General features: G+C 37.1%; 1 protein-coding gene across 4 annotated transcripts in view; it reads left to right on the top strand.

The window, feature by feature from the left end:
• Window positions 1–22,380, top strand: part of TLE1 (TLE family member 1, transcriptional corepressor) — a 77,075-nt gene that overhangs the window by 40,465 nt on the left and 14,230 nt on the right. For 3 of the 4 annotated variants that reach the window (XM_050986664.1, XM_030236693.2, XM_050986666.1), the window contains 8 exons: window positions 116–320; window positions 1,072–1,088; window positions 8,999–9,115; window positions 12,169–12,222; window positions 13,782–13,934; window positions 14,761–14,905; window positions 15,602–15,792; window positions 17,219–17,295. In XM_050986664.1, the coding sequence (XP_050842621.1) occupies window positions 116–320; window positions 1,072–1,088; window positions 8,999–9,115; window positions 12,169–12,222; window positions 13,782–13,934; window positions 14,761–14,905; window positions 15,602–15,792; window positions 17,219–17,295 (959 nt within the window). The remainder of the gene's footprint in view (window positions 1–115; window positions 321–1,071; window positions 1,089–8,998; window positions 9,116–12,168; window positions 12,223–13,781; window positions 13,935–14,760; window positions 14,906–15,601; window positions 15,793–17,218; window positions 17,296–22,380) is intronic. The other variant, XM_050986665.1, reaches the window with a different exon arrangement.

The raw sequence follows: 22,380 nt of genomic DNA on the forward strand, positions 1-22,380 counted from the left end.
GGAAACAAATAAATTCACTACAGATTCTCAAAAATTAACCAAATTTCTGCCTTATCCTTCCCAAATTGTGTGCTGTACGTTGTTCTTCTGGGGATGATGATACCGCTGGGAACAGCAGCAGCAGTTGCAGGCTCAGCATCTCTCCCATGGTCACGGACCGCCAGTGCCTCTAACGCCGCATCCATCAGGACTTCAGCCTCCGGGAATCCCTCCACTTGGAAGCAGTGCTGGCCTTCTTGCCCTCTCCAGTGCTTTGGGTGGGCAGTCTCACTTGGCAATAAAAGATGACAAGAAGCACCACGATGCAGACCACCACAGAGGTGAGAGGCATGGCAGGCCTGATTAGGACATTGTCACATTTGCGCATTGCCGCAAATTATGTGCATCTCTAAAGAATTCAAGTTATATAGAACAAAAAAAAAACAAAAACTGTTGGCAAACTTTAAAATGTCTGCATATAAACCACTGAAGAAAAATTCAGCTTGGAATTTTTCAGTATTTTAAAGGGGATCACTAGGTGTCACCTGCTCTATACTTTGCAGGGCCTTTTGACATCCTGGTAAATGCTTAGTTGTAATAGCAGTGGCCTGCACTATATTGTGGAAAATTGTTAAACTGCATAATGGTGATTTTTTTAAACAAAGTAATGTTGTTAAATGGGTGGGTGGGAAGGTAGGGGGAACAAGAAGTTAAATTTTGAAGTGAATGTGTTCAAACAAAAGATTTAGATAATTGCATCTGTGACTTTAGTTTCATAAGCTTAAATTCTAGTACTCAGTTAAATATTGGGCAAAATTGCACTTGACTAATTTTTGAAAAGAAAATAATTTATTCTGTCACGAAATAAAACTAGGTTTTGTGTATGGTTAAACTGTAAATCATGTTTACAAAATACTGTAATTTTCAGGAAATCACTGTATTAGGAATGTGCAATGACTTCTATAAATAAAAGCCATTTTAAAACTGTTTGTGGCTTGTGTTCTAATTTTTTTTCCCCCCTTTTTTATTTCTGTTCTTGCCTCTGTGTCTGAACGGGCATGTCTGTCCATTTCTTGGTTACTGCGGGAGCAGACAGAGAGCCAGGCACAGTAAGTACCAACATTCCTGCTAATGTTTCAATTTCCAACAATGTAATAATCAGATGATGTGCTGTATGTTTGTTTTGTCCTCCTTTTAGTTATTTTCATCATACAAGGCATATGTGTTTTCTGTTCAGCTATGTCTTGGTTTATGCAGAACACCAGATCATTTGTTTGATGGATTGTATGAAGGAGTCTTGTTTCTGAGCAGAACACTTTTAGGTAAACTCCAACTTTAGTTTGCTTGTTGAAGGCAGAAAGGGGGCACGAAGCTGCAAATCAAAAAGGATATTGCAAATATAGCATTTTTAGTCCAGGGTTGAGATTTTTAGTCTCCAGGATTTTCAGGAATTAGAATTGGAGAAGAGGTGAGAAATTTAAATGCGAGAATTTTAAATGTGTCATGATGGTGTTTGGCCCTAGGAGGTTTTTTTAACAGCATCTGTTTAAGCCATACTAATGTCATTACTGCTTAATTTGTGCTTCAGGTATAACTCTGAAGGCGATACTTTTTTCCCTGTAGACATAAGCTGTAATAGAATTGGTGTTGCCTGAAAATCCCTCTAAAGAACTGCTTGCTGCTTTTCATGCTGTTTTGTTTAAGTGATATTGCTGTATTAATCTGTTAGAGATGTGCAACTTAATTCAAGTAACAAAGCTCATTCTGTTTGTTTATGTCAGAGGTGAATTTGAGCTCTATTTTGTTCCTTTTCTCAACTGCAAAAGACAAGAATAGGAAAAATTATTTGACAGCTGTACAGTGCTAAACTTCTGACTTTTATTGCTGCTTATTTAATATATATAGAAGGCTTGCTTGACAATTATTTACTGCAAACTATTTGCATATCTTTTGCAGCAGTCTTTTAGTTTTAGGTTACAAAGCAAGAAGCATTCATTTCAGCTTGCCTAATGTTATTAATGACAGTGTATCTGCAGAAATAATTTTAAGCTGGGTTTTTATGAAGTCTCTGACTTGTTAAGGACTTTTTGCTCTGTGTGGGACATACTTCTTTGAGTGCTGTTATTTGACAGCAGGAATCCCCAGCTAGTGATGGCTCTGTGTTTTGATTTGATTGTTATGTTTCATGTCCTTGTCCTGGTCCCAGCTTCCCCTGCCCTGTCTGTCATGCAATTTGGTTTAATTAATTATAATTTTAAGTAATTTTGGTCGAGGGTTGAATTTAAAGTCAGGTGCTTAGCATTGTGAAATTTGGACTCTGAATTAATCTTGTAGCTGAGAATAGTTCTTGTCTATGGAAGGAAAACGATCAAAAATTAAAACTGACTTCTGGATTGTGGGAGAGTTGCAGGATCACTTGCTTAGTTTACTACAGATGTAAATTTAACTCTAACTATGTAAAATTGTTGCTGCAGTTGTTTCTGTATCCATATATCTAACTGATGATTACTTGCTTATTACCTGAAGCTGACAGTTTTTATGCTGGTTTTATTAGCATAAAAATTAACTTCTAAATAATCTGAGGCTTAATATCATAAAGGAATTTTGCCATGTGGATCTATTGAGTTTTGGATAATACATTATGGTCATTCTAGTTTCTTTTTGGTGTCAGTGCAGGGTAATACTGCACAGCTAAGTTAAACTTTAATAGCTGAATACAGGTGAACTTTAACTTAAAATTGCTTAAATGCATTGTTACATCAAAATCTTAACAGTAAAGGACGCCATCAATGAAAGAATAATCCAAGAGATAGTTAAATTCAACTCTGTGGCTAAAATGAGCTGGGAATTATGGGCTCTTCAAACTTCACTAATTCTCTTGTATTTTTAATAGAATTTTCTTTTAATGTAAAATATAGTTTTAAGGATAGTAGGAAATGGGTCCCAAGTACACAAGGGGTAGCAGCAGGTCTGTTTGGTTGTTATGTGTGGTTGAAATCACTTTATAACACCACAATAAAATCAACTTGATTTTCAGAATAACATTTTAAAAGTTATGGTGCTGCTAAAAATCCTGACAGGCATGCTTTCATCATCCAAGACACCAAACCCCAGGCAGTTTGTAAGATAGCTAAATCCACCATGGTGTTTGGTACTACTGTGCAGTTCTACAGAATGATTTCCATCAAATATGTCTAACATGACCTTCATGCACTATCAGTAGAAGCTAAAACTTGAAATGTCAGTTTGAAAAGCTAAAATTTAGCACCTGTCTATGGGATTTTAAATTAAGGTTTCGTGACATAACTTTAATTTAAAGCATACTGTGACAGATTTGAGCATATTAATTTTTAAATTAGATCTGGTTTTATACTTTTAAAGTCTCCTTAGATAAGCAGCAATGAGCTATTATGTATTGTATGTGTAGAAATACACCAAAATTAGTGAAATTCTTGTATTTATAAAGAAATGTACAGACATGGTTTCATTATTTTTATTTGACCAGTTTATCTACTTCTATTATATCAAAATAGCAAGGGCTACATTTTTCTTTTATAAATTAGCTCAAGTTCCAGAAAGAAAAATGAAGAAAAGTTTTTTGGTAAATGCATGTTTGTGTAATGAGTAACATATAAGTTAGTAATAATAGTATACTTACTAAAGAAGTATTTTAGCATTTGATGAATGCTAAAACTATGTTGTCAGATTTAAATTGCATGCCTATCTGGGTAATGGCTGGTGGGTTTTGGCTGATTTATCTCTTAACCATCCCAAACTGGGCTGTGTTATTGTGCAAATGCAGGCATCCCTTCTAATGTGGCAAATTCTGGCTGCAGGTAGTGAAGCCAGGCAAAGGAAGCAAGTTTTGAAGCTGAAACTGAAAGCTTTGGGAGATATCAATAGAAAAGAACTTTGATGTCCACATTCTTTTTTTTAGGAAACATGCTTACAGCACTTTTTTGTAGGTGTTCATTTATCACTTGTCTTCCCTCTATGCTAGTGTCCTGTTTGGCCAGCACAGAAATGCAAATGTTTTGATGTGCTCTGTTATAACAGTAGTAATTTTCAGACAGTGAAATCTTGCTTCGTTGCGTACTTAGGATTTACATTAATTGGTATTTATCGTTAGTCCTCATGAAAAATACTGAGCTTATTTTCTAAGGCCTAGGAAGTACTCATAAATTTTCCCAGACTTTTTTTTTGCCTTCACTGTTAAGTGTAAATATTGCTATTTTTTTGTAAAGCAATTGCTCTTTTCCTACAGTTGAAAAATATTCTGTGCCCTGAGCTCTCTATCCTATTCTCCTCCTCCCAGTCTTGGAGAAGGTGGGCATGAACAACTGAGTGCTTCTTTTCAGAAGATATTATGTGCAAGCTGTTTTTGTTTTGTGTTTTAATTTTTTTAATGGGGGGAAGAAATTCACAAAAGTTGTTATACGGAAGTCTGTGGCACTGATCAGCATCCCACAAAGATGTTTCTTGGACTTTTTGGAGAAAGAATGGCTCCAGAGGTTGCTCATATGTAAAAGCTCTGGGTTGCTATGTTGCAGTTTAGTTTGTAGCTGATAGAAGGCAGCATCAGGTTGATGACAAAGGGCAATGGGGTTGAGATGGTCTGGTAAGAATTTTTATGGACACCTTGGTTTTGACAAACAGTAGCTCAAAAATACTGAAATCCATTTATTCCTTGTTAATGTATTTTGATTGTAAATCAACATAAATTAAAATGGTGCTTAAAAAAAAGGTGAGGTCAACTAGCTTTCCATCAGGAGTAATTTGACTTAAAACCTACTGACTTCAGAAGTCAGCTTTTGGGTTTTTGACATGCATGTTTGCGACAAGTATATTGAACAAATTGAAGTTAGTGATTCTGGAGTAGAATAGCTTTGAGTGCAATCTTCTTTTGCCCATCTGCGGGACATTAAAGTCCATCTTCCAGTGAGTCCTGACAAAGAGCAACTGATGTTTTGGGTGTAGTTGTTAGACTTGATCCTGTTTTGCCTACTCAGCAAGGAATTGCTCCTGTTCCTTGTCTATTTGTGCATATCTGTAAATAGCACTCGTCTGTGGTGCAGCAGCAGGGCAGAGGTCCCATGCATGGCTAAATAAAATAAACACAGAGGCTCTACTGAGCACAGCAGGCAAGCCCAAGTTGTCAGCTGTAGCAGCTGGCTGTGATGGCTGGTGGCTGTCCTTGGCATGGATGTGCAGTGAGTCAGGGAATGGCCAAGCACAGAGCGAGCCATGGCACATCTTTGGGGGAAAGGGGAGCAAGAGGACTAAGGAGCCCAGCACTAGAGAACATCTTAATTGGGACCAGGTGCAGTTGAACCATGTGCACAGATGTAATGCAAATACTGTTGTTTAATTGATATAATGATCAGCATATAAAGTCAGTTGTCAGTTCTGTGTGTACTATTCTCTGTGAATTGTCTGTGCTGTATTATAAGTGGGGTAATGGGATAAATGAGGTACTCTCAGCCTGCACCTCTGGCACACATAGTTGAGGTTTGGAGGTGGCTCCTGTGGGGAGCTGTGTGGCAGTCAAAAAGGTGCATTTGAATAATGTGCATTATATTCCTAGTAGGGAACTTACATTCTTTCTGTGCATCAGGACTAGGTTTTTGTTTCGCATTTTTCTTCTGGTGGTTTTAGTATTTAACTTTTGCTGGCAGCAGAGTTGCTTTAGGATCACAAATTGCCTGTTGCCCAGCATTTATGCGATCTGGTAATTCTGACAAGAAAACACATGAAACTGATTTTGACCACTTCCTCTGATCTGAGCTTCATGATTTGTAAATGTTGCATTGGTAATCCTTAGTAAACTGAACTCTTAAGTATGAAAGGAGTATCCTCAATCATGTATCTAAACTGTTGAAATTAATAAAAAATTGAATTTGGTGCTGTGCAGTTTCTCTTTATGATATAAACTATGCATAAATATGTATATGTGTGTGTGTGTGTATATACACACACACACACACATTGTTGCCCTTTTTGCATAAACTGAATCATTATTGAAGAGCTATCCCAGCTGAAAATTTCTGTAGAGTTATTTTAAAAAATTACAGCCAAATTAAAAATTCTTGTCTGACTTCTGAAAATAAGTCAGTTAGTAGGCCTAGTTAGGAGAACTAAACAGATCACTCTTCTAAAGAGAAAATAAGGAAACTCTGATGTTTTGAAGCTTTTGCTGCTGTCTTCTGGCTGGCCCTGTTTGATAGTGGACATACAGCAAGTATGAACTCTACCAGAGCTAAAAAGAGGAAAGGTGGCTTTTAGTATGCTGTTCTCGCTGTTCTCACTGTTCTCTGAAACTTAACATTACAAGGGTGAGAGATATTAATAGTCCAAGGCTTATATGATCATCTCTTTACCAGTTCTTGCATTTTCATTTATTTAATTTGTTCTTCAGTGTTCCGGATTTACTATTTGCACTATTTAAAAATATTCATATATTTACATTATTGAATGAAATCTTACAAATCTGGTAGTTTGAATTATGGTAGTAGTTTACAATTGCAAGCTGTTTTTTCTTTACCTGGTTTTAGTCATAGTTGTTAGAACTTTCTTGAACTTCTGTGGGAAGCAAAGCAGGAACTTTTTATTTTTTGAGTTTACTCATAGATTTTGCCATAAAAAGAGCACAATCTTACTTGCTGTTTCTGATGTAGCTGTTGGGAAATGAGCTGCTCTACAACAGCTTCCTAGCATGGATGCTCTGATCACAGAGATCAGTAGTTTAAATTCATGTGGTAAGTTATATAAAAGTGGTGTAAATATGACCATAAGGGATGTGTTTTGCAGAATAAGCTTGTGATATAATTATATGTGAGAAACCATCAGTCTTATGGAGAAAAAACCAAATCTTTGTTTGGTGTTTAGGACCCAGTGAAAGCTAGGATTTCCTATGTTATATTTCACAGCTTTGAAATTCTGCAACACAAACAGTATAAAATATTGTCCGCATTGTCTAGGTAGGCTAAATAAAAAAAGAAAAAAAATCAGCTATAACAGTTTGCCTATAGATTGTCAAATTTTGCAAGCTGTAACTCGCAGGTTTGCTAAATTTTTTCCAGGTGTTGCCTCTTTGCTACCTTTCTGATATTCACACTTTTTTTTAAAATTAAAGTGAGGACCTGAATTTGTTCTCTTTACTGCATTTGATTTAATTGTTTTATTCTAAATTCTTCAGTAGAAAAATAGCTATTTTTAGTTATTTTTATTAAAGAAAGTATCTGAACCAAAAGACATTCTTCCTCAAGAGGAAAATACTTCTGGTCAAGTTTTAATTGACATCTTGCTTCTTAAGGTGTTTTTACTGCTTCTTAAGATGTTTCTACAGCCACAAGCATGATGGATTTAACATTTAAATGTTGAAAATTAGTTTTAATGGTTTTCAGACTAGTGAATCCCTGAATTTGTGTGCATTTGAGAGGAGATAAGGGGTTAAATTCCGAATGTATTTGTCAAGGCAATTAGTTCAATGATCCAACAAGCCCACCTTTTAGCCACAAAACATTTCGGTAAAGACATTATTTTGAGCTTCTTTATACTGAATTTCAATAGACCCTCCTATATGCTTTATGTAAGCCCTTTGGCATTTGTTTAGCTTGAATAGTCATGAATAAAAGAGCTTAGAGTGGGCTTTAAAGTGCAGCTTCTGAATTAGGAAAAAGAGGATTCAGATTGCCTTATGTACCCTGTTTCCTTGTCCTTCTCCTTGGGGCTAAACATTTGTGTATGAGCAAAACTATCTTGATGTCTTCAGGTTTTAAAGGGGAAGCTATTCAGTGCACAGTTCACTGGCTGTTTGTATAAGTTTATGATATAAGTAAATGTCTCTTGGGTAGATCTAAATATGTCCTTTGAGGGCTTACACTGAAGTTCATGTTGGTATTAGACTTCTCTCTTGAGAGATATACGTGTATGGATGTAAACACGTGTAAACTTATATATTTATGTGAGCCTATATTTATTTATCTAAGTATGTACTTGGCTTTTAGGATCTAGGCTTACCAGGTCTTTGTGAAAGGAGATTTTTTTCTCAACCCTTTCAGTATTGTTCACAGCATTAACACATCAGTGAACAAATTGCCCTCTTGCATATGCTAATCCTGCACTTAAAAGAACTCATTGTAACACATTTTAATGCTTTAGCTGGAACTGAGATGGAGATGAGAATCGGGAATCACAGGCATATGAAATTGTCATGTGACTGAAAAATGTCTAAAATGCTCTTTGGGTCAACAGTTTGTACTTAGCATAACTTAGCATGAATGAAAGCAGTCCATGTAGTTTGAGGAAAAGATTAGTCTTTGCTTTTGTCTTTTGTGTGCCTGTGTTGGCCTCAGTTTTTCAGATCAAGTCTGATTAAGCAACACTTTAGCCTTAATTTCACACTAGTAGTGAATGTTATGCTGGAAGTAAAAATATTTGATCTTTGTTTGCAATACATTTGTTGAAGCAATCCAATTGGAGTTTACTCCAGCTGACAATTGATTACTGCATAACCGTATTCAGCACATACTTGTTATTTTAGGTATTAAAGGCAAGCTGCTGTTTATCTGTCCATACCTGCAGGCATGGGTACCAAAGCCTCATCTATTTATGATGTTCAAAGAGTGGCTGATCAATCAGATTGTGTAGTAAATCTCTTTTATTATATGTAATCTGAACATTAAAAAGACAATAAAATCGTAGTTACTTGCTCATGAATCAACTGCAAGCCTTCTTCTTCTCCTAAACAATAAATTCAGTTGAATTAATTAGTTAAATAGATGGTGACTGACAAGTGAACTAAACTTTTGATAAGTTTAACAATGAAAAGCCAAGCTTTTTAGAATGCGTGGAGCTGTATATGTTTGTCTAGAGGACTTTGCTTTGAATTAAATTGAATTAAAAGACTAAGTACGTAACACATTTCTAAAACATCTATCACATCAATTAGAGTTTTTAGGAATATATGGAGGAATCCTGAAAGGAATCTTTGATTGACCTTGTTTTTTTGTCTTTACAGAGTAATTCTCTGTTGGTCCCTGACAGTCTACGAAGCACAGATAAACGCAGGAATGGCCCTGAATATGCCAATGACATCAAAAAGAGAAAGGTGGATGATAAGGATTCCAGCCACTATGTAAGCAAATCTGTGTCAAGGAAATTATTTATTTGCACATACTGTGCTTGTATGAGGAGTATAAGAGCTGTGAAGACCAAGGCAACTTTCCTATAGCTGAAGTAGTACATAAATGTATGAGCCAGAGAGGCACAAGATTCAAATTTTGGAAAGAGTAGTGACTCAGTAGTTTGGGACATTGTGAAGTAATTGCCCTCAATGGGAGTAGCTGTTTGGGATTCACACGTGCTCATTGGGGCATTTTTCAGAGTTTGAGTGACATTCTTTCTGGACTCCTCTAGAAACTGCAGGTTTGTTTGAAATGGAGGATTTTGTTATTGAGAGAAGTTTGGTAAATTTTAATGATAAGCAGTTATTACCATGCTGAGTTATAATTACCATTACAAATTGCATACGCCGTCAAGCTGTACCAACTTACTGAATTTTACTTCTGGCTGATAAGGCAATTTCAGCAGAAAGCAAATTGAAATATTGAAAGTTCAGAGTTTTGTGTTCTGCATTTTTAACTAGCTTGCTTGTTGCTTGGTTTTAAAGAGACACTTCAGTGCAACAATGTGCATGAACCTCAGAAGGTTCACATAGGCTTTTGACTTCAAGTCTAAGTTCTCAGCCAAAACACAGGATGGTACTTAAACAGGCCTAAGAAATTAGGACTGGTGTGAGAGAGTACCAAAAAGCAAAATTTAAATCTATTAGAACATACTGTACTTTGATACAGCAATAATGTGGCAAATTGTCTGGTTTATGTGATTCAGATCACTAATTAGCTCTTGGTTACTGAAACTCAAGAGAAAATTATGTGCCTTTTTATTTTCTCAGTATTTTAGGGTAGGGTAATTTTAATTTCTCTCCATTTGGATAATGTCTTTGAGCAGCTATTAGATATTTTACTGCTGTTAATGGTTTTACAAGTTGTATTTCCACCACTTTCTAATAATAATGTTTTGATTACAGAAGGGTTTGGAATATTTCCCCTTGTTACTCCCTCAGTTTTAAGGGTTTGATACTCTATTGGCATTTTTCATTTTTAATATTGGAGATTAAGCATTCTTAAGCTATGCTTGATATAAAAAGGAAGGAAAAGCTTAACTTACTAGTTTTTCTTATGTTTCTACCATAAAGAAATGTAAAGGATGCTGTTGCACAGTAGAAGCAGTTTTTAATCCACATTTTAAGTATGATTCTGCCCTCTGTTTGTTTGAAATGGATTTTACAGCTACAGGCAGCATCAAGTTTAAAAATGGAGCAAGGAAAGAATATTGGAAAGTTACAGATTTGTTCTAATCTTGAAGTTTTTTTTTTTTGGAAGGTCTACCAATCAAGCAAATACAGAGCTGCTGATTTTGAGCTCGTTTTTGATTAATCCCTTGTAGGGACAAGGAAATACTGCTTTTGTGAAAAGGGACATAAATGAGTTGTAGACCTGTAGCTTTTGGAATACGAATATAAAGTGAATTTTTTTCCCCCTTTTTAACTTTTGACTAATTTTCATAATAGTACCTATGTAGTTTCACTGCATGAATTTATTAGTGAAGAGACTCTTCTGATACTCCTTGAAGTTACTGGAGATGCCTTTGATAGTCCCAGGAAGTTTCTATTTATTAAGATGACAGAGCCGCTAGGGCTCACTTAAACATTGCTTTGCAACTTATTTTGTCCTCCTCCAGAGGGGCGTTTCTGGTAGACAAGTGTCCCTTCTCCAGCATTCTCCCACATTCTCCCACCTGTTCTAGCACTCTGGGTGCTTCATGCTTCTCAAGAGGTGGCAGATAAACTGAGCTACAGCTTCCATGTCCTTTGTTTTCACCTGTTGATTAGATAGCTTCCTGAGTAGCAAATAGAGTGCCCATTCTGTGTCCAGCTGCTCTCTTGGATCCCTATTATGTTTCTGGTATTTCTTGGAGCAAGATTCAGCTGTTAGCAGAAGGGAAGGGTTGAAACTACCTGTTGGTTAAGGAGTATTTTTCAGTTTGATTTTTGGGGGGGGGGGTTTGGTTGGTTGGTTGGTTGGTTTTGGGTGGCTTGGTTTTGTTTTTTTAAAGCATTGTGGCCTGAAATGAGAGGAAGTATTTGGTTTTATGTGCGAAAGCTCAGACACTTTGAAAGCAAGAGATGGAGGAGAGTTGAGCAATCTTGTACATCTGGTTTGTTTGTGTAGAAGCTTTTTAACTAAAAGTACTTTTATTGGAAATGTCAAACTGCTTCCCACAAAAATTTAAAGTTTTGACATTCACTTCATTTCTTTGTTTGATTTTGAGTCAAGACTTGCCTTCTGATTGAAACACTCTGGGGTGCTGTGGAAATCAGTAGACCTCAGTATCAGAATGTGTCTGCTGGGGCATCCTGGCCTCTGTTGGAGAGAGGGACCAGGAGGCACTACAGTAAAAGCAATCATTAGTAGACCAGCTCAGGTGAACATCAATCAAAGTGAAATAGTCAAAATGCAGTTTGACAAGCTGCAGTAGAACATTTCTGTTTAGGAACATCCAAGTATTTTGCTTTTCTTGGGCAGAAATGTTGAAATTCCTTAGCATTTCTGAAGTTTTTTCTTCCCAGAACTTTTGATTTCAATACTTGCCTTTCTGAAAAAAGAGGGAAAATGGTACTATCACTTTAAGGATGACGATTTACCAAACATGCCAAAAAGCTCTATTTTCCCGAGATCTGTTTTTTTGGTGTTTTTGCAGATATGCATAAACAGTACTTTCTCTAAAGTAACTCGAGATTAGTGTATGAACAGAGTACCTTTCTCTTTTAGGAAACGCGATAACACTGTTTATGATGGTAATAAAGGAGGGGTTTTGGACCATCTTACACTGATGGTGAGATCCCCATTTTAAACTAGTTCTACCTTACTTGGGTTTTGCTATTATAGCAGAAATAAGGTGTTGTGTTTCTTTTTTAATTATTCTCCCTACTGCTAATAACTTAATGAAAGGCTGTTTGTTTTTTGTTTAGGAAAAACAAAAAATGTCTGAGTAGATGCGTAGTCTTTCTTCTGGGCTCTTATTGTACTAATTGAAATGAACACTATATTTATTTATCTTTAATAGGACAGTGATGGGGACAAGAGTGACGATAACTTGGTTGTAGATGTATCCAATGAGGTAACTTTTTTCACTTTTGTAGTCTTGACATTTGCCCAAAGGGGAAAGGAAAAGTACATTTAGTTGTTAGAAGAAAAATAATCCTCTGTGGATATGTTAAAATATTCACGCCTTCTCCTTTTTATTAGTACTAAGTCTTCCTCTGAGATTTATCTGGTTGCCTTCTCAGTTTTTCCTTCTGCTGCTTTGTCCAGGTCTGTTCTCTGCACAGTTAACATTCTGACACTTCACAGCTGCTCTGTAGTGTAGAGGGAACTGCATGTGGAAGGCTGAGGCTTTCAAACTCCTGTCTTTGAATGAAAAAGGAAGACATTATCTAATGTTGTATTTCATAGTAGGATTGTTATTTAAAAAATACCTTAAAATTGCTTGTATTTTAATCTCCTACATTACAGACATTTTCCAGAAATGCTGTTTTTCTAGAATGAAGTTAGGTTACAAGATTGTAGACACTTTTTTTTCTCCAGGGCTGAGATTTGGTAATGGCATCAAGGTAAAGGGATGGTGCTCCCTTTTCTTCATTTTTTATTTCATAGAACACAGAGATTTAGGAAGCCTGAATATGTAGTGATGTTTTTCAGGTCTGTGATAAGCACACAGAGAGAAGTGCCTTCAGTAGCCCGAGGTGCCCAAACGATGTCAGCCAAGTAGAAAAATGGGTGTCCAACTAGTGATTTTAGTAATCCTTTCAGAAGGTTGGCTTACAATGAAACTGCTTAATAATCATCAGTAGACTTATTGCCCTTTTGTGAGGTGTGATTTCTCCCTGGTGCTATTCTTATGAGCCAGAGGAGCGTGGAGAACCTGCAGAGCTCTGATAGCATTGTAACTCATAGGGCTGGCTATTTCAAGTTAAAGTAAATGCAGAGAGTGCCTCTGGAACAGAGAAAAATAATCACCTGAGAGGTGATTTCAGTTTTTCTGTAGATGTAAGTGGCAAAGCAATTACAGATGGTGTTTAGCAAAAATGTGACAGCTATTATGGCATATAAAGATCCCTGTATGGGCCATTCCACTTAAGAGCTGGACTCAATGATCCTTGTGGGTCTCTTCCAGCTCAAAATAGTCTGTGAAATCTGTGAAGGCATGAGTCTGCCTCTTCTTCTGAAGGTAGAGATAAGCAAGGTCTTTATCACCTATAAGAGATTATTGAAATGTTTATTGCAACTAGCAGAGCATGGAGAACGTATGTGATAAAAACTGTGTCAAGTTACTGCAGTTTCTGTTGGTCTTCCTTGCTCTTGCCACATTTGCCGCACTTGCTTTAGTTTGTACTTAGGAATGCTTTGCAAGCTCTGTGCTTGAAAACAATTTATGATTACATGTGGTGTAAAATAAAAACAGATTGCTTATTATATGACTTTACGTACTTCTCTAGGTTGATGAAGGGATTTCAGCTTTTTTTCTACAAAGATAACAAACGTCGTTTGCATTTACTGTTTAAATTCTTCTAGTTTGGTGGGTTTTTTTGGTTTTTTCTCCTGTTGACTCCTTATGTGGTGTTGGTGTACCAGTTTATGACACAGTTCTATGCTGTTCTTCCCTTCCCATTGTTTTAGGATCCTTCTTCCCCCCGGGCAAGTCCCACTCATTCGCCGCGCGAAAACGGCATTGATAAAGCCCGCCTACTGAAGAAGGATGCCTCCAGCAGCCCAGCATCTACAGCCTCTTCAGGAAGTTCCACTTCCCTCAAATCCAAGGAAATGGGTCTGGTAGGTAGCAGTCAGTGGTCCAGCTAGTCTTCTTTCCTGTAAAATCTGACTCTCCACTCTTCTGCAACTACTTGTGGCACAAATTACCTCTCATTAAACATTTGAGGCTGAAATTGCCTTCTGTTTTTCCAGACCTTTCAAGTATTATTGAGCTTTCTTCCTCAGCAGTATTTTCTCCCGTTTTGATTTCTTGTATTTCCTACATTTCTGTCAAATGAGTTGCAAATTTCTTACAAGGAACTAGCATTGGCTTGGTGGTTTTTTTGGAAGCAATAACTTATGGTTTTACATGGTATGTATGTAGTGACTAAGAAGTTCTTCAGGCTTTTTTGTTAAACTCTTCTAAATAGGCTGTTATTCCTTGGAGACTTTTTCTTGTAGTATCCCTAATAATTTGATCTGATTCTGTGTGATGGTTTTTTTGGTTTTTTTTTTTTTTGATACTATCAACTATGATTGTATTTTGGTTTTGCAGTTAGATTTTGTGTGTCAAATAATAATTGAGATATTAATGGTTTCAAACTGAAGTGGTTTGGTAATGCATACTGTATTTTCCTGAAGAAAAAAATGAGCTCAAGCATTCCTTTTTATATGTCAGTAGAAGAGGGGAAATAACTTTCCACGTTTCTTATTTTAATTTTGGCAGCAATCAAAAAGGTCAACATTTCTCTCTCACGAGTTAACGTTGTCAGCATTGTGTGGATTTATGAAAATTGGCTGAGGGACTAGGTAGTAAGTGCCCAGCATCCCAGCTGCTGTTGTGATAAATTGTATAATATGGCCTGGATTAAAAATAATACTCATTTAATTTGTTTAATGATACCAGCATGAAAAAGCCAGCACGCCTGTTTTGAAATCCAGCACACCAACTCCTCGAGGTGATGTGCCAACCCCAGGCACTAGTGCAACTCCAGGACTCCGTCCAGGCCTTGGCAAACCTCCAACAATGGACCCTCTGGTTAACCAAGCTGGTAAATGCATTACCTCATGGCTTTTTATGGTTCCAAAATTAATCTTTTTTTTACACATGTGACTGCTAACTAAATATATTGCTTTGTTCTTGATATCAAGAGAGGGCTTGATGAGAAGCAGATGTTTGGATTATCAGGAGTCTGAATATCTTTCTGTCTCTTAGTCTTCTTTGTTTACTTTTGTCTTTATCTTTTTTTGCAAATAATCCAGAGACTGAATGTAATATAAAAAGACTTCTCAGAAGTTTCTGGTACTTATTCTGCATGGAATCTCTTCTACAGTCTTTGTCTGAGTCTACTAATATTTGCTGCAGTGCACAGCTTGACAAATGCTGGGGGAAGTTTGCTTTTGCTGTTCAGGCTGGTACACACAGTTGCTTCAGACATGAGCTGTGTAAACCATGTCTGTCAGCTTTACTGCTTAATTTGGCAAAGAAGAGATTAATGTAAACAGGGGAATATTACAGAAATGGAAATAGGTAATGCTAGAAGAGATTGCTAGAAGTAATCAGCAAGTTCAGACTTCAGTAGATCTTATTTACACTGAGAAGAGCTGGTGGTACTGACAGATTATGGCAATGTTTCTTGACAGCCTGTGAGAGGAGAAGGTAATGTGTTTTAGGGGAGAAAAAAAGGGGCTTCCTTCCTGCGTGCAGGAACACATAAATAAACCCACTTAATTTTGTTATTCTGTAGCTGCAGGTTTGCGGACTCCGTTGGCAGTACCAGGACCATACCCTGCTCCCTTTGGAATGGTACCTCATGCTGGCATGAATGGAGAGTTAACCAGTCCAGGGGCAGCCTATGCCAGTCTGCACAATATGTCACCCCAGATGAGTGCTGCGGCTGCTGCAGCTGCCGTGGTTGCCTATGGAAGATCTCCTATGGTAGGCCATACGTTGCATGCAATCTCAGTCCTGTGAGTTGTGGTTCACTGAGAAAAGCTGCATGCTTCATTTAGCACTGCAGAATTCCCAACTCATAACAGTGCCAGAGGCTTGACAGCTTCACTGCATGCTTCACCGCGTGCTTCACTTTGCTGTGCGGCTGAAGAAACAAATTTGCACCTTGAAAACAAAGAATTTCAGTGTATTAATGTCTATTTTCTTTGTCCTTCACCTTCATCAGGGCTTTAACTGATGAATAAAGGCCAAAAAATTTTTTGTGCTGCTGTAAATGAAAAAGTAGTTTGTGGACACACAAAGTATTTCACTGTAGCTGTGGACATCTGCTTTTTTGTTGCTGAACCACATTTGTATTCCATATAGACATAATAAATTAATCGTGAGGCATGTAAAGTTTTTTTGTCTGGGTCTCTGTCCCTGTTTTTTGGGGTTTTTTTGTGGAAATCAACCTGATAAATTGGTCAGTACCTATTTTGGAGCTCTGAGATCAGGTGTGGTAAGAATAGTTGCTGTTGTGGGTGTAGTAAGTAAATGGAACCTGGTAGTTATAGTGGCTGTCACACAATATAACCTAGGGGTCTGATTCTGTAAACATGAGCTTGATGGCAGCTTTCTGCATAGACAAACTTACCTACTTGTAAATTTGCAAAGTTGGATTTATGCTTGTCAACTTCTCATTATTGTTTCTATGACCACTTTTTTCAGACTGGTAAACAGGGCTTTTGTGTGAAAATGTGCAAATTTTAAATAGCCTGCACCCTCCTTTTAAAGCAATAGCAATGTTTATTCTAGTACAATGTTCAGAAGAAAAACTTAAGTCTTTTTAATCAACATTTTCTGCTTGGATTATTTGACAAACATAATCAAGATAGAAAAATTCAGTGGAATTAAGTATGTTGCTTTTTTTTAAGCTGAGATCGAGCTTGTTTGCACCCCACAATGTGTCTTGAGAGATCTCTCAGCTGCTGTGCCCACACAGAATGCTGTGGAGGCATTGAAATCCTAGCTGGGGCCCAGAGCTACTTCCCAGCCCCACACTGTGCCAGCCTGAGTGCGTGCTAGCTCTCTCAGCAGTGAAAAGCACTGGCATAGCTGGTTGCTGACATGGACTCTGTTCCAGGGCTAACACAGGACTCCTCTCCCTGATAACCAGGACTGCTGGGTAATGCTCAGTGTGTGAATGCACAATACATTTTCTTGTGCTTTCATTTGAGTGCTTCTATCAAAGGAATGCTCAGGGAAAAGGTCTGGGCTTTGCCCCCCAGTGGAGGGTCATGCAGTTATCCAATGCTGTGACTCAAAGCCACCCTTTGGTTAAATGCATAGTAGGTTGGGAGTGGGAAAAGAGACTTGCTGACAAATGGATGAGAAATTCCAAGTGTGAAATTAATTCACTTTTTGTTGTCAGGTTGGGTTTGATCCTCCTCCTCACATGAGAGTACCAGGAATTCCTCCAAATCTAGCAGGGATTCCTGGGGGAAAACCGTAAGTAACTTTTAACATTTTGGTAACATCTGCAATATTTAGAGGGAATGAAGTTATATTTGTCAGTGAGCAGGGATTTCAAAAGGGATAGTGTCTGGTTGTTTTTAAGAGGGTGTTTTAGACTTCTAGGTAAAATCTGCAGTGTAAAAGTTCTCAAATGGTAGTTGTCATATTCCAAAACAGGTGTGTATATACCTATTTCCAAGTTGTGAAGGTATATGTTAAGGGGTTTTTTATTTCATTCTTTCTGGGGGAAGTTAAGGGGATGACAAACTAAACAGTAAATAGTGGTAAAATGTGTTAGATATGTTGAAACTAAAATTTGCACTACATCAGGATAAGTGTGTATTACAAACTTGCAGACTCCTTGTCTGGCACTTGTTTTATCAGGCATGGGAGTCTGCAACTGATGACAGTAGGTATCTGGAGCAGTTACTTTAGCAACAGATTACACACATTTTGAATAATGGAGCAAGCTATTTAGAAATTTTTTGTGAGTGCAGCTGGAGAGCAAAAGGGTGATGAAGCAGGTTGTGGAACAGTAAGTATTTTCCACAATAAGTATTTTTTACTATATTATTCCACAATAAGTATTTTTATTTTAAAGTTTTGGTTATTGGTGAAGCAGTTATTAAATAAAATGGTTCTGTGATGCTGTGACTTATTAATGTTTCAATAAAATAAGTTCAGCAGCATATATGAAAGTTTTCAGTAATTTGACTTTGGTAGACCATTGACCCTGAACTTAACCAGTGAGTAGACTCATGAGCATGTATGACCTCTGAAAATACACAATTATTTAGCTATTTCTGAACAAGTAGTCTATGCAGGTACTAAAAGAGCAAATTTAACTCAGCTGTTTTTCTGGAGAGAATGAGGCAGAGAGAACTCCTAACAGTTTTTTCAACGCTCTGTTAGAGCCTGTTCTTTGTTCACACTTGGCAGTCAGTCCTGACTTCTCGTTCAACAGGAACTTGCAATTAGAGTAGTTTTTATCTACCTAGCTACTTACATAATTTTGAAACTTATTTAACAGATTGGACTTTCTGTGCAAGATGTTCATGTTTCATAATGTCTATTTACCAATCTATATTTAATTTTTCCTTTTGCAGTTTCAGGAAATATTTAGAAACTATTACTTTTAGGATGCTAAGTTGTCAGACAGGCTGTGGTGAAACCTATATACTCACTCATTTCTGTTTGCTTTGATTTTGGACTCGTGATAAGTTCTAGTGTCAATCTTGCAAACATCCGTGAAAGGATACCAGATTACAGGCCAAAAACAAAAGTATGTTTTATTCTGATATTTTCCAATATCAATAGTAAAGCAGCAGAATTAGTTTGGAAAGCCATCCTGAATGTGTTTTTGTGGTTATCCACTATGCTTCTGGGAACAGGCTTAGCTATCTGTTGACAGAGTGAGAAACAGGTTAAATCTTGGTTGAACTTAAAGTTGGTGGTGTGTTGACAAGATTAGTGAAGTGAGGGCCCAGTGAGTTGGTGTTGTGCATCTAATGTAGTGTATTTAAATTTAGTGCAGTAAGGATCAGGCTTTGTACTCAAAACTCAGACACAGTCTTGCCGATTTTCATAAAATTAGGCATACTTAAATGCTTTTGAAAATCGCATAATTGAGTGGCTCTAAGATTTTACTTCTAAACAAGTGTGTTCATAAGCTTTCAATTACATATTTCATTGCCTGGCAATATTTTATATTGTAATCTAGTGAAGCCTATTTTTGTTCAGAAATTTTGAAGTTTTCTGTGGCTGAGTTCTAGGTGTTACACTGTTCAAGGACAGCATATGTATACTGCTCTACTTTGTATCCTGGTAATTTACCTAAATTACTGTGTGTGGCAGGGGGAAACTGTGAGGGTTGCTTGGTTTTTTTTTAATGTTTTTACCACTTTATTCACACTGCTTCATATACTGCCTACTTTGACACATACTCCCTAGTCGCCGCTTCATTTAATGTGTCCTGCAATGTTTGGGGGTTTTTGTGGTCATGTTTCTCGTACATTTCTTCTAAAATTACTTCTTTGCTTATCTTAGTGAAGCAAGCCTAAAATTTCCATAAACTCATGGAATTGTCTTTCCATTGACAGCTATAAAATCTCATGTTCTAGTCTTGATTGGCTAGATGCTGTCTGCTACCTGCAGCATTTACAAGTATCTCACCTACTTCAGGTTTTTCTCCTGTAGTTTATGTAGAGAGCAGCTACAATCGTGCAGACTGGTGGTGTATGCCTTGTTTATTTTTCAAAGTCAGCCTTTCTCTTGATTTCCAATATGGTGACCCATTGAATTTTCTTTATTAGATGTGAAGTTTTAGTGAGTCTTGTTGCAAGTGGTACAGACAATTTTTTAACTGAACTAATCCCCACTCATGTGTGTGCTCTTTAGGCTGCACATTTTTTATCAATGGTTATTTTTATGCTGTTTTTTCACCCAAGAGAAAATTATGTTCCCTTCTTTCTAAAGGACAGACACTTCTGATAGCACCCAGGTTTTTTAAGCCTTGTATATTCTGAGGTCTGTTAATGACCTTCTTGTTAGAAAAATGTGTAGCCTGTTAAAAACCCACTTGGATGTGAACGTGTGGTGTCTGAGTCCTGAATGCTTTTGTTCTGATGCATTTAAATATGCCCTGGACTATAAGTTTGTGGTCTGTTGCTCTAATTTTTTTTTTTTTTTTTTGCTTTGCATAGTCTTTCTAACTAGTACTTAGCTTTTAGTATTCTCTAGCTGCTGAAATAACATTCCTAGGGGTTTCTGGTTTATGTGAACCATGCCTTCTAATATCTAGATGTTGGACTAAATACAGAGTTTCAATATAGTGGTGAGATGTATGTCCACAATACTGCTTCCCTGGTGTCTAAAATTCTGAATTAATGGTAGTATTGAGAACAAATGTATTTCCCAGCACGTTTTTCTGGACAGTGAAAAGAGCTGAAAATATATGTTTCTTATTTTAGTAGGAAAGGGAACTTTACATGGTAAATGTTAAATCTTCCTCCTTCTACTTTTAAGTTGGCTTTTCTCCATGTTTGTTGAGAGGAAGACTGTACAATTCTTTTGGAATTGCTTGATTTCAGTTCTGTTCTGTTCTTCAGATCTTCACACTTTCATAGTGAATGTACCATGAGAGATATTGTAAAGGAAGGCTAATTTTACTGTATTATAGGAGAATAAGGGCTATATGGATCCTTGACATCTATCTCTAAATAGAATCATTTGGTGACATGTATGAAGACAAAAATTCAGTCATTTCTATACAAACATGTCTATCCTTATTTATTGGCGTTTTGTTCTGTATGATGAAACAAAACACTCAGATATTCAGTGTTTCTTGTGATAACTACAATTAAAAATGAGCTCGAGTCCAAAGGAAAGCTGAAAGCGAAATGCAGTCATGAATGGAAGGAACTTTTTGCTTTTGTGTTTTGCTGTTGGGGGTATTGTTCTGCTAGTTAAAGAAGTCTGCTTGAATTGAAGGGATGAAGTGGAAGTTTGTGAGGGGATTTTTTAAGATGTTACTTTAGTAGGCAGGAAATGCCTGCATTTGTACGTCAGTCTGAATACTTAGAGTAGCTGGCAGGTAGTTTAGGTAATTTGCTGTATTCTTGGGTAGTAAATTAATTATCCTGAACTCTCCTCAGCATGTCAGATGATACTTGCTGTATACTTATTTGGGAATTTGAGAGTTAAGCTGAGAAACTGGTTTGTATTAGTATCACTTAAGCATGTTGCTGTGCATGGGAACTCTGAAGGTTCTCAGTGCTGCTTTGACACACGTGAGAGAAGTCTCTGGATGCAGTAATTCAGAAGACTATTTCCATTATTCAGAAATAATATAAGTATACTATTTCTCAGAACTCTTCTTAGCAAAAGCACAGACGTTTGTCTTGTAATTGTTCTTGTCATAATATTCTGTTAATATGTATTAGTTGATATGTACTTAGCTTATTTTATGTTAAATTTTAATTGCATTTAAATAAGATAATTTTGTTCATTGTTATCCCAACACGAGGAAGGACTCTCCTTTGACCAAAGAGGGATAATCATGGAGTCCATGGTAGGATAGCCATCTTTCATGCAGACAGAATGTTCCGAGCGAGACAGAAAACTGTGCTAGTCATGAGACTAAGCAGCAGTTTCTGGCATTCATGGTCAGTTTTAAAAGAAAAATGGGTGGTCAAGTGGTGCCTGTTAAGAAATCCTGAGCTTTAGGGAACTCAAGATTTTGCTAGTTGTTGACTCCTTTGAGGTTAAATAATGAAAACGTTTGTAATTTTTGAGAATTGAGGCCTGTGAATATGTCTAGTATACTAAAAATTGAATCTTCTGTAGGTGTGGAACTGTAAGTACAGTCCTCTCCAGAAGTAGCAGGATCTCTCTCATGATGAAGAGGAAGCCAAGGGCTGCAGCTTTTGAGCTGCACATAGTCATTTGCACTCCTGCTGTCTCCAGTCGTGCATTCTTCTGGAGACAGACACTTTTCCTTGTCCAGGGAGTGTCTGATGTGTCAGTCTGGTAAACCATGCGAGCCTTTTCAAGGTTAAAAGGTACTGTGTATCAAAAGTTATACCATCATACCTAGCAGAGACAGTCACTAGGCTACCATACCGTAAGTGTGCTGGCAGTGGTGATGTCAGCATTACATGAGACATATCTTCAAGCAAACAGGAACATTTACTGTTTTGTGTGCTTGTCTTGGCAGAGAGATTTGGCAAAGTGTAGCCATTCCTTTCTGCAGTAGATTGCAGATAGGTTGCACTGTAGAAAAAGATGTCTTGGCTTGTAAGAAACTGGTCTGGTTGTTAGGCCATCAAACTCAGTCATCCTGTGTTCTGATCAACCAGTCTTAAAAGCAAATGCTAAAAAAGAGGGACTGCTTCTATGATTAGTATAGCCCCACTTTAAACATAGTGGTAAAATTCTACATAATTAAAAAAATACAGTGGGTAGGCCTCTGATTTTTTAAAGCATAAGAGTCACTATAGTTCTACAGTAAACAGGAAGTACTTGAAAAATGTTTCTATTGTCTTCCTCGCACCCCTTCTCAGCAAGAGCTGAGGAGCTCTG

This window comes from Serinus canaria, chromosome Z (assembly GCF_022539315.1).
Source record: "Serinus canaria isolate serCan28SL12 chromosome Z, serCan2020, whole genome shotgun sequence".
Lineage (NCBI taxonomy): Eukaryota > Metazoa > Chordata > Aves > Passeriformes > Fringillidae > Serinus > Serinus canaria.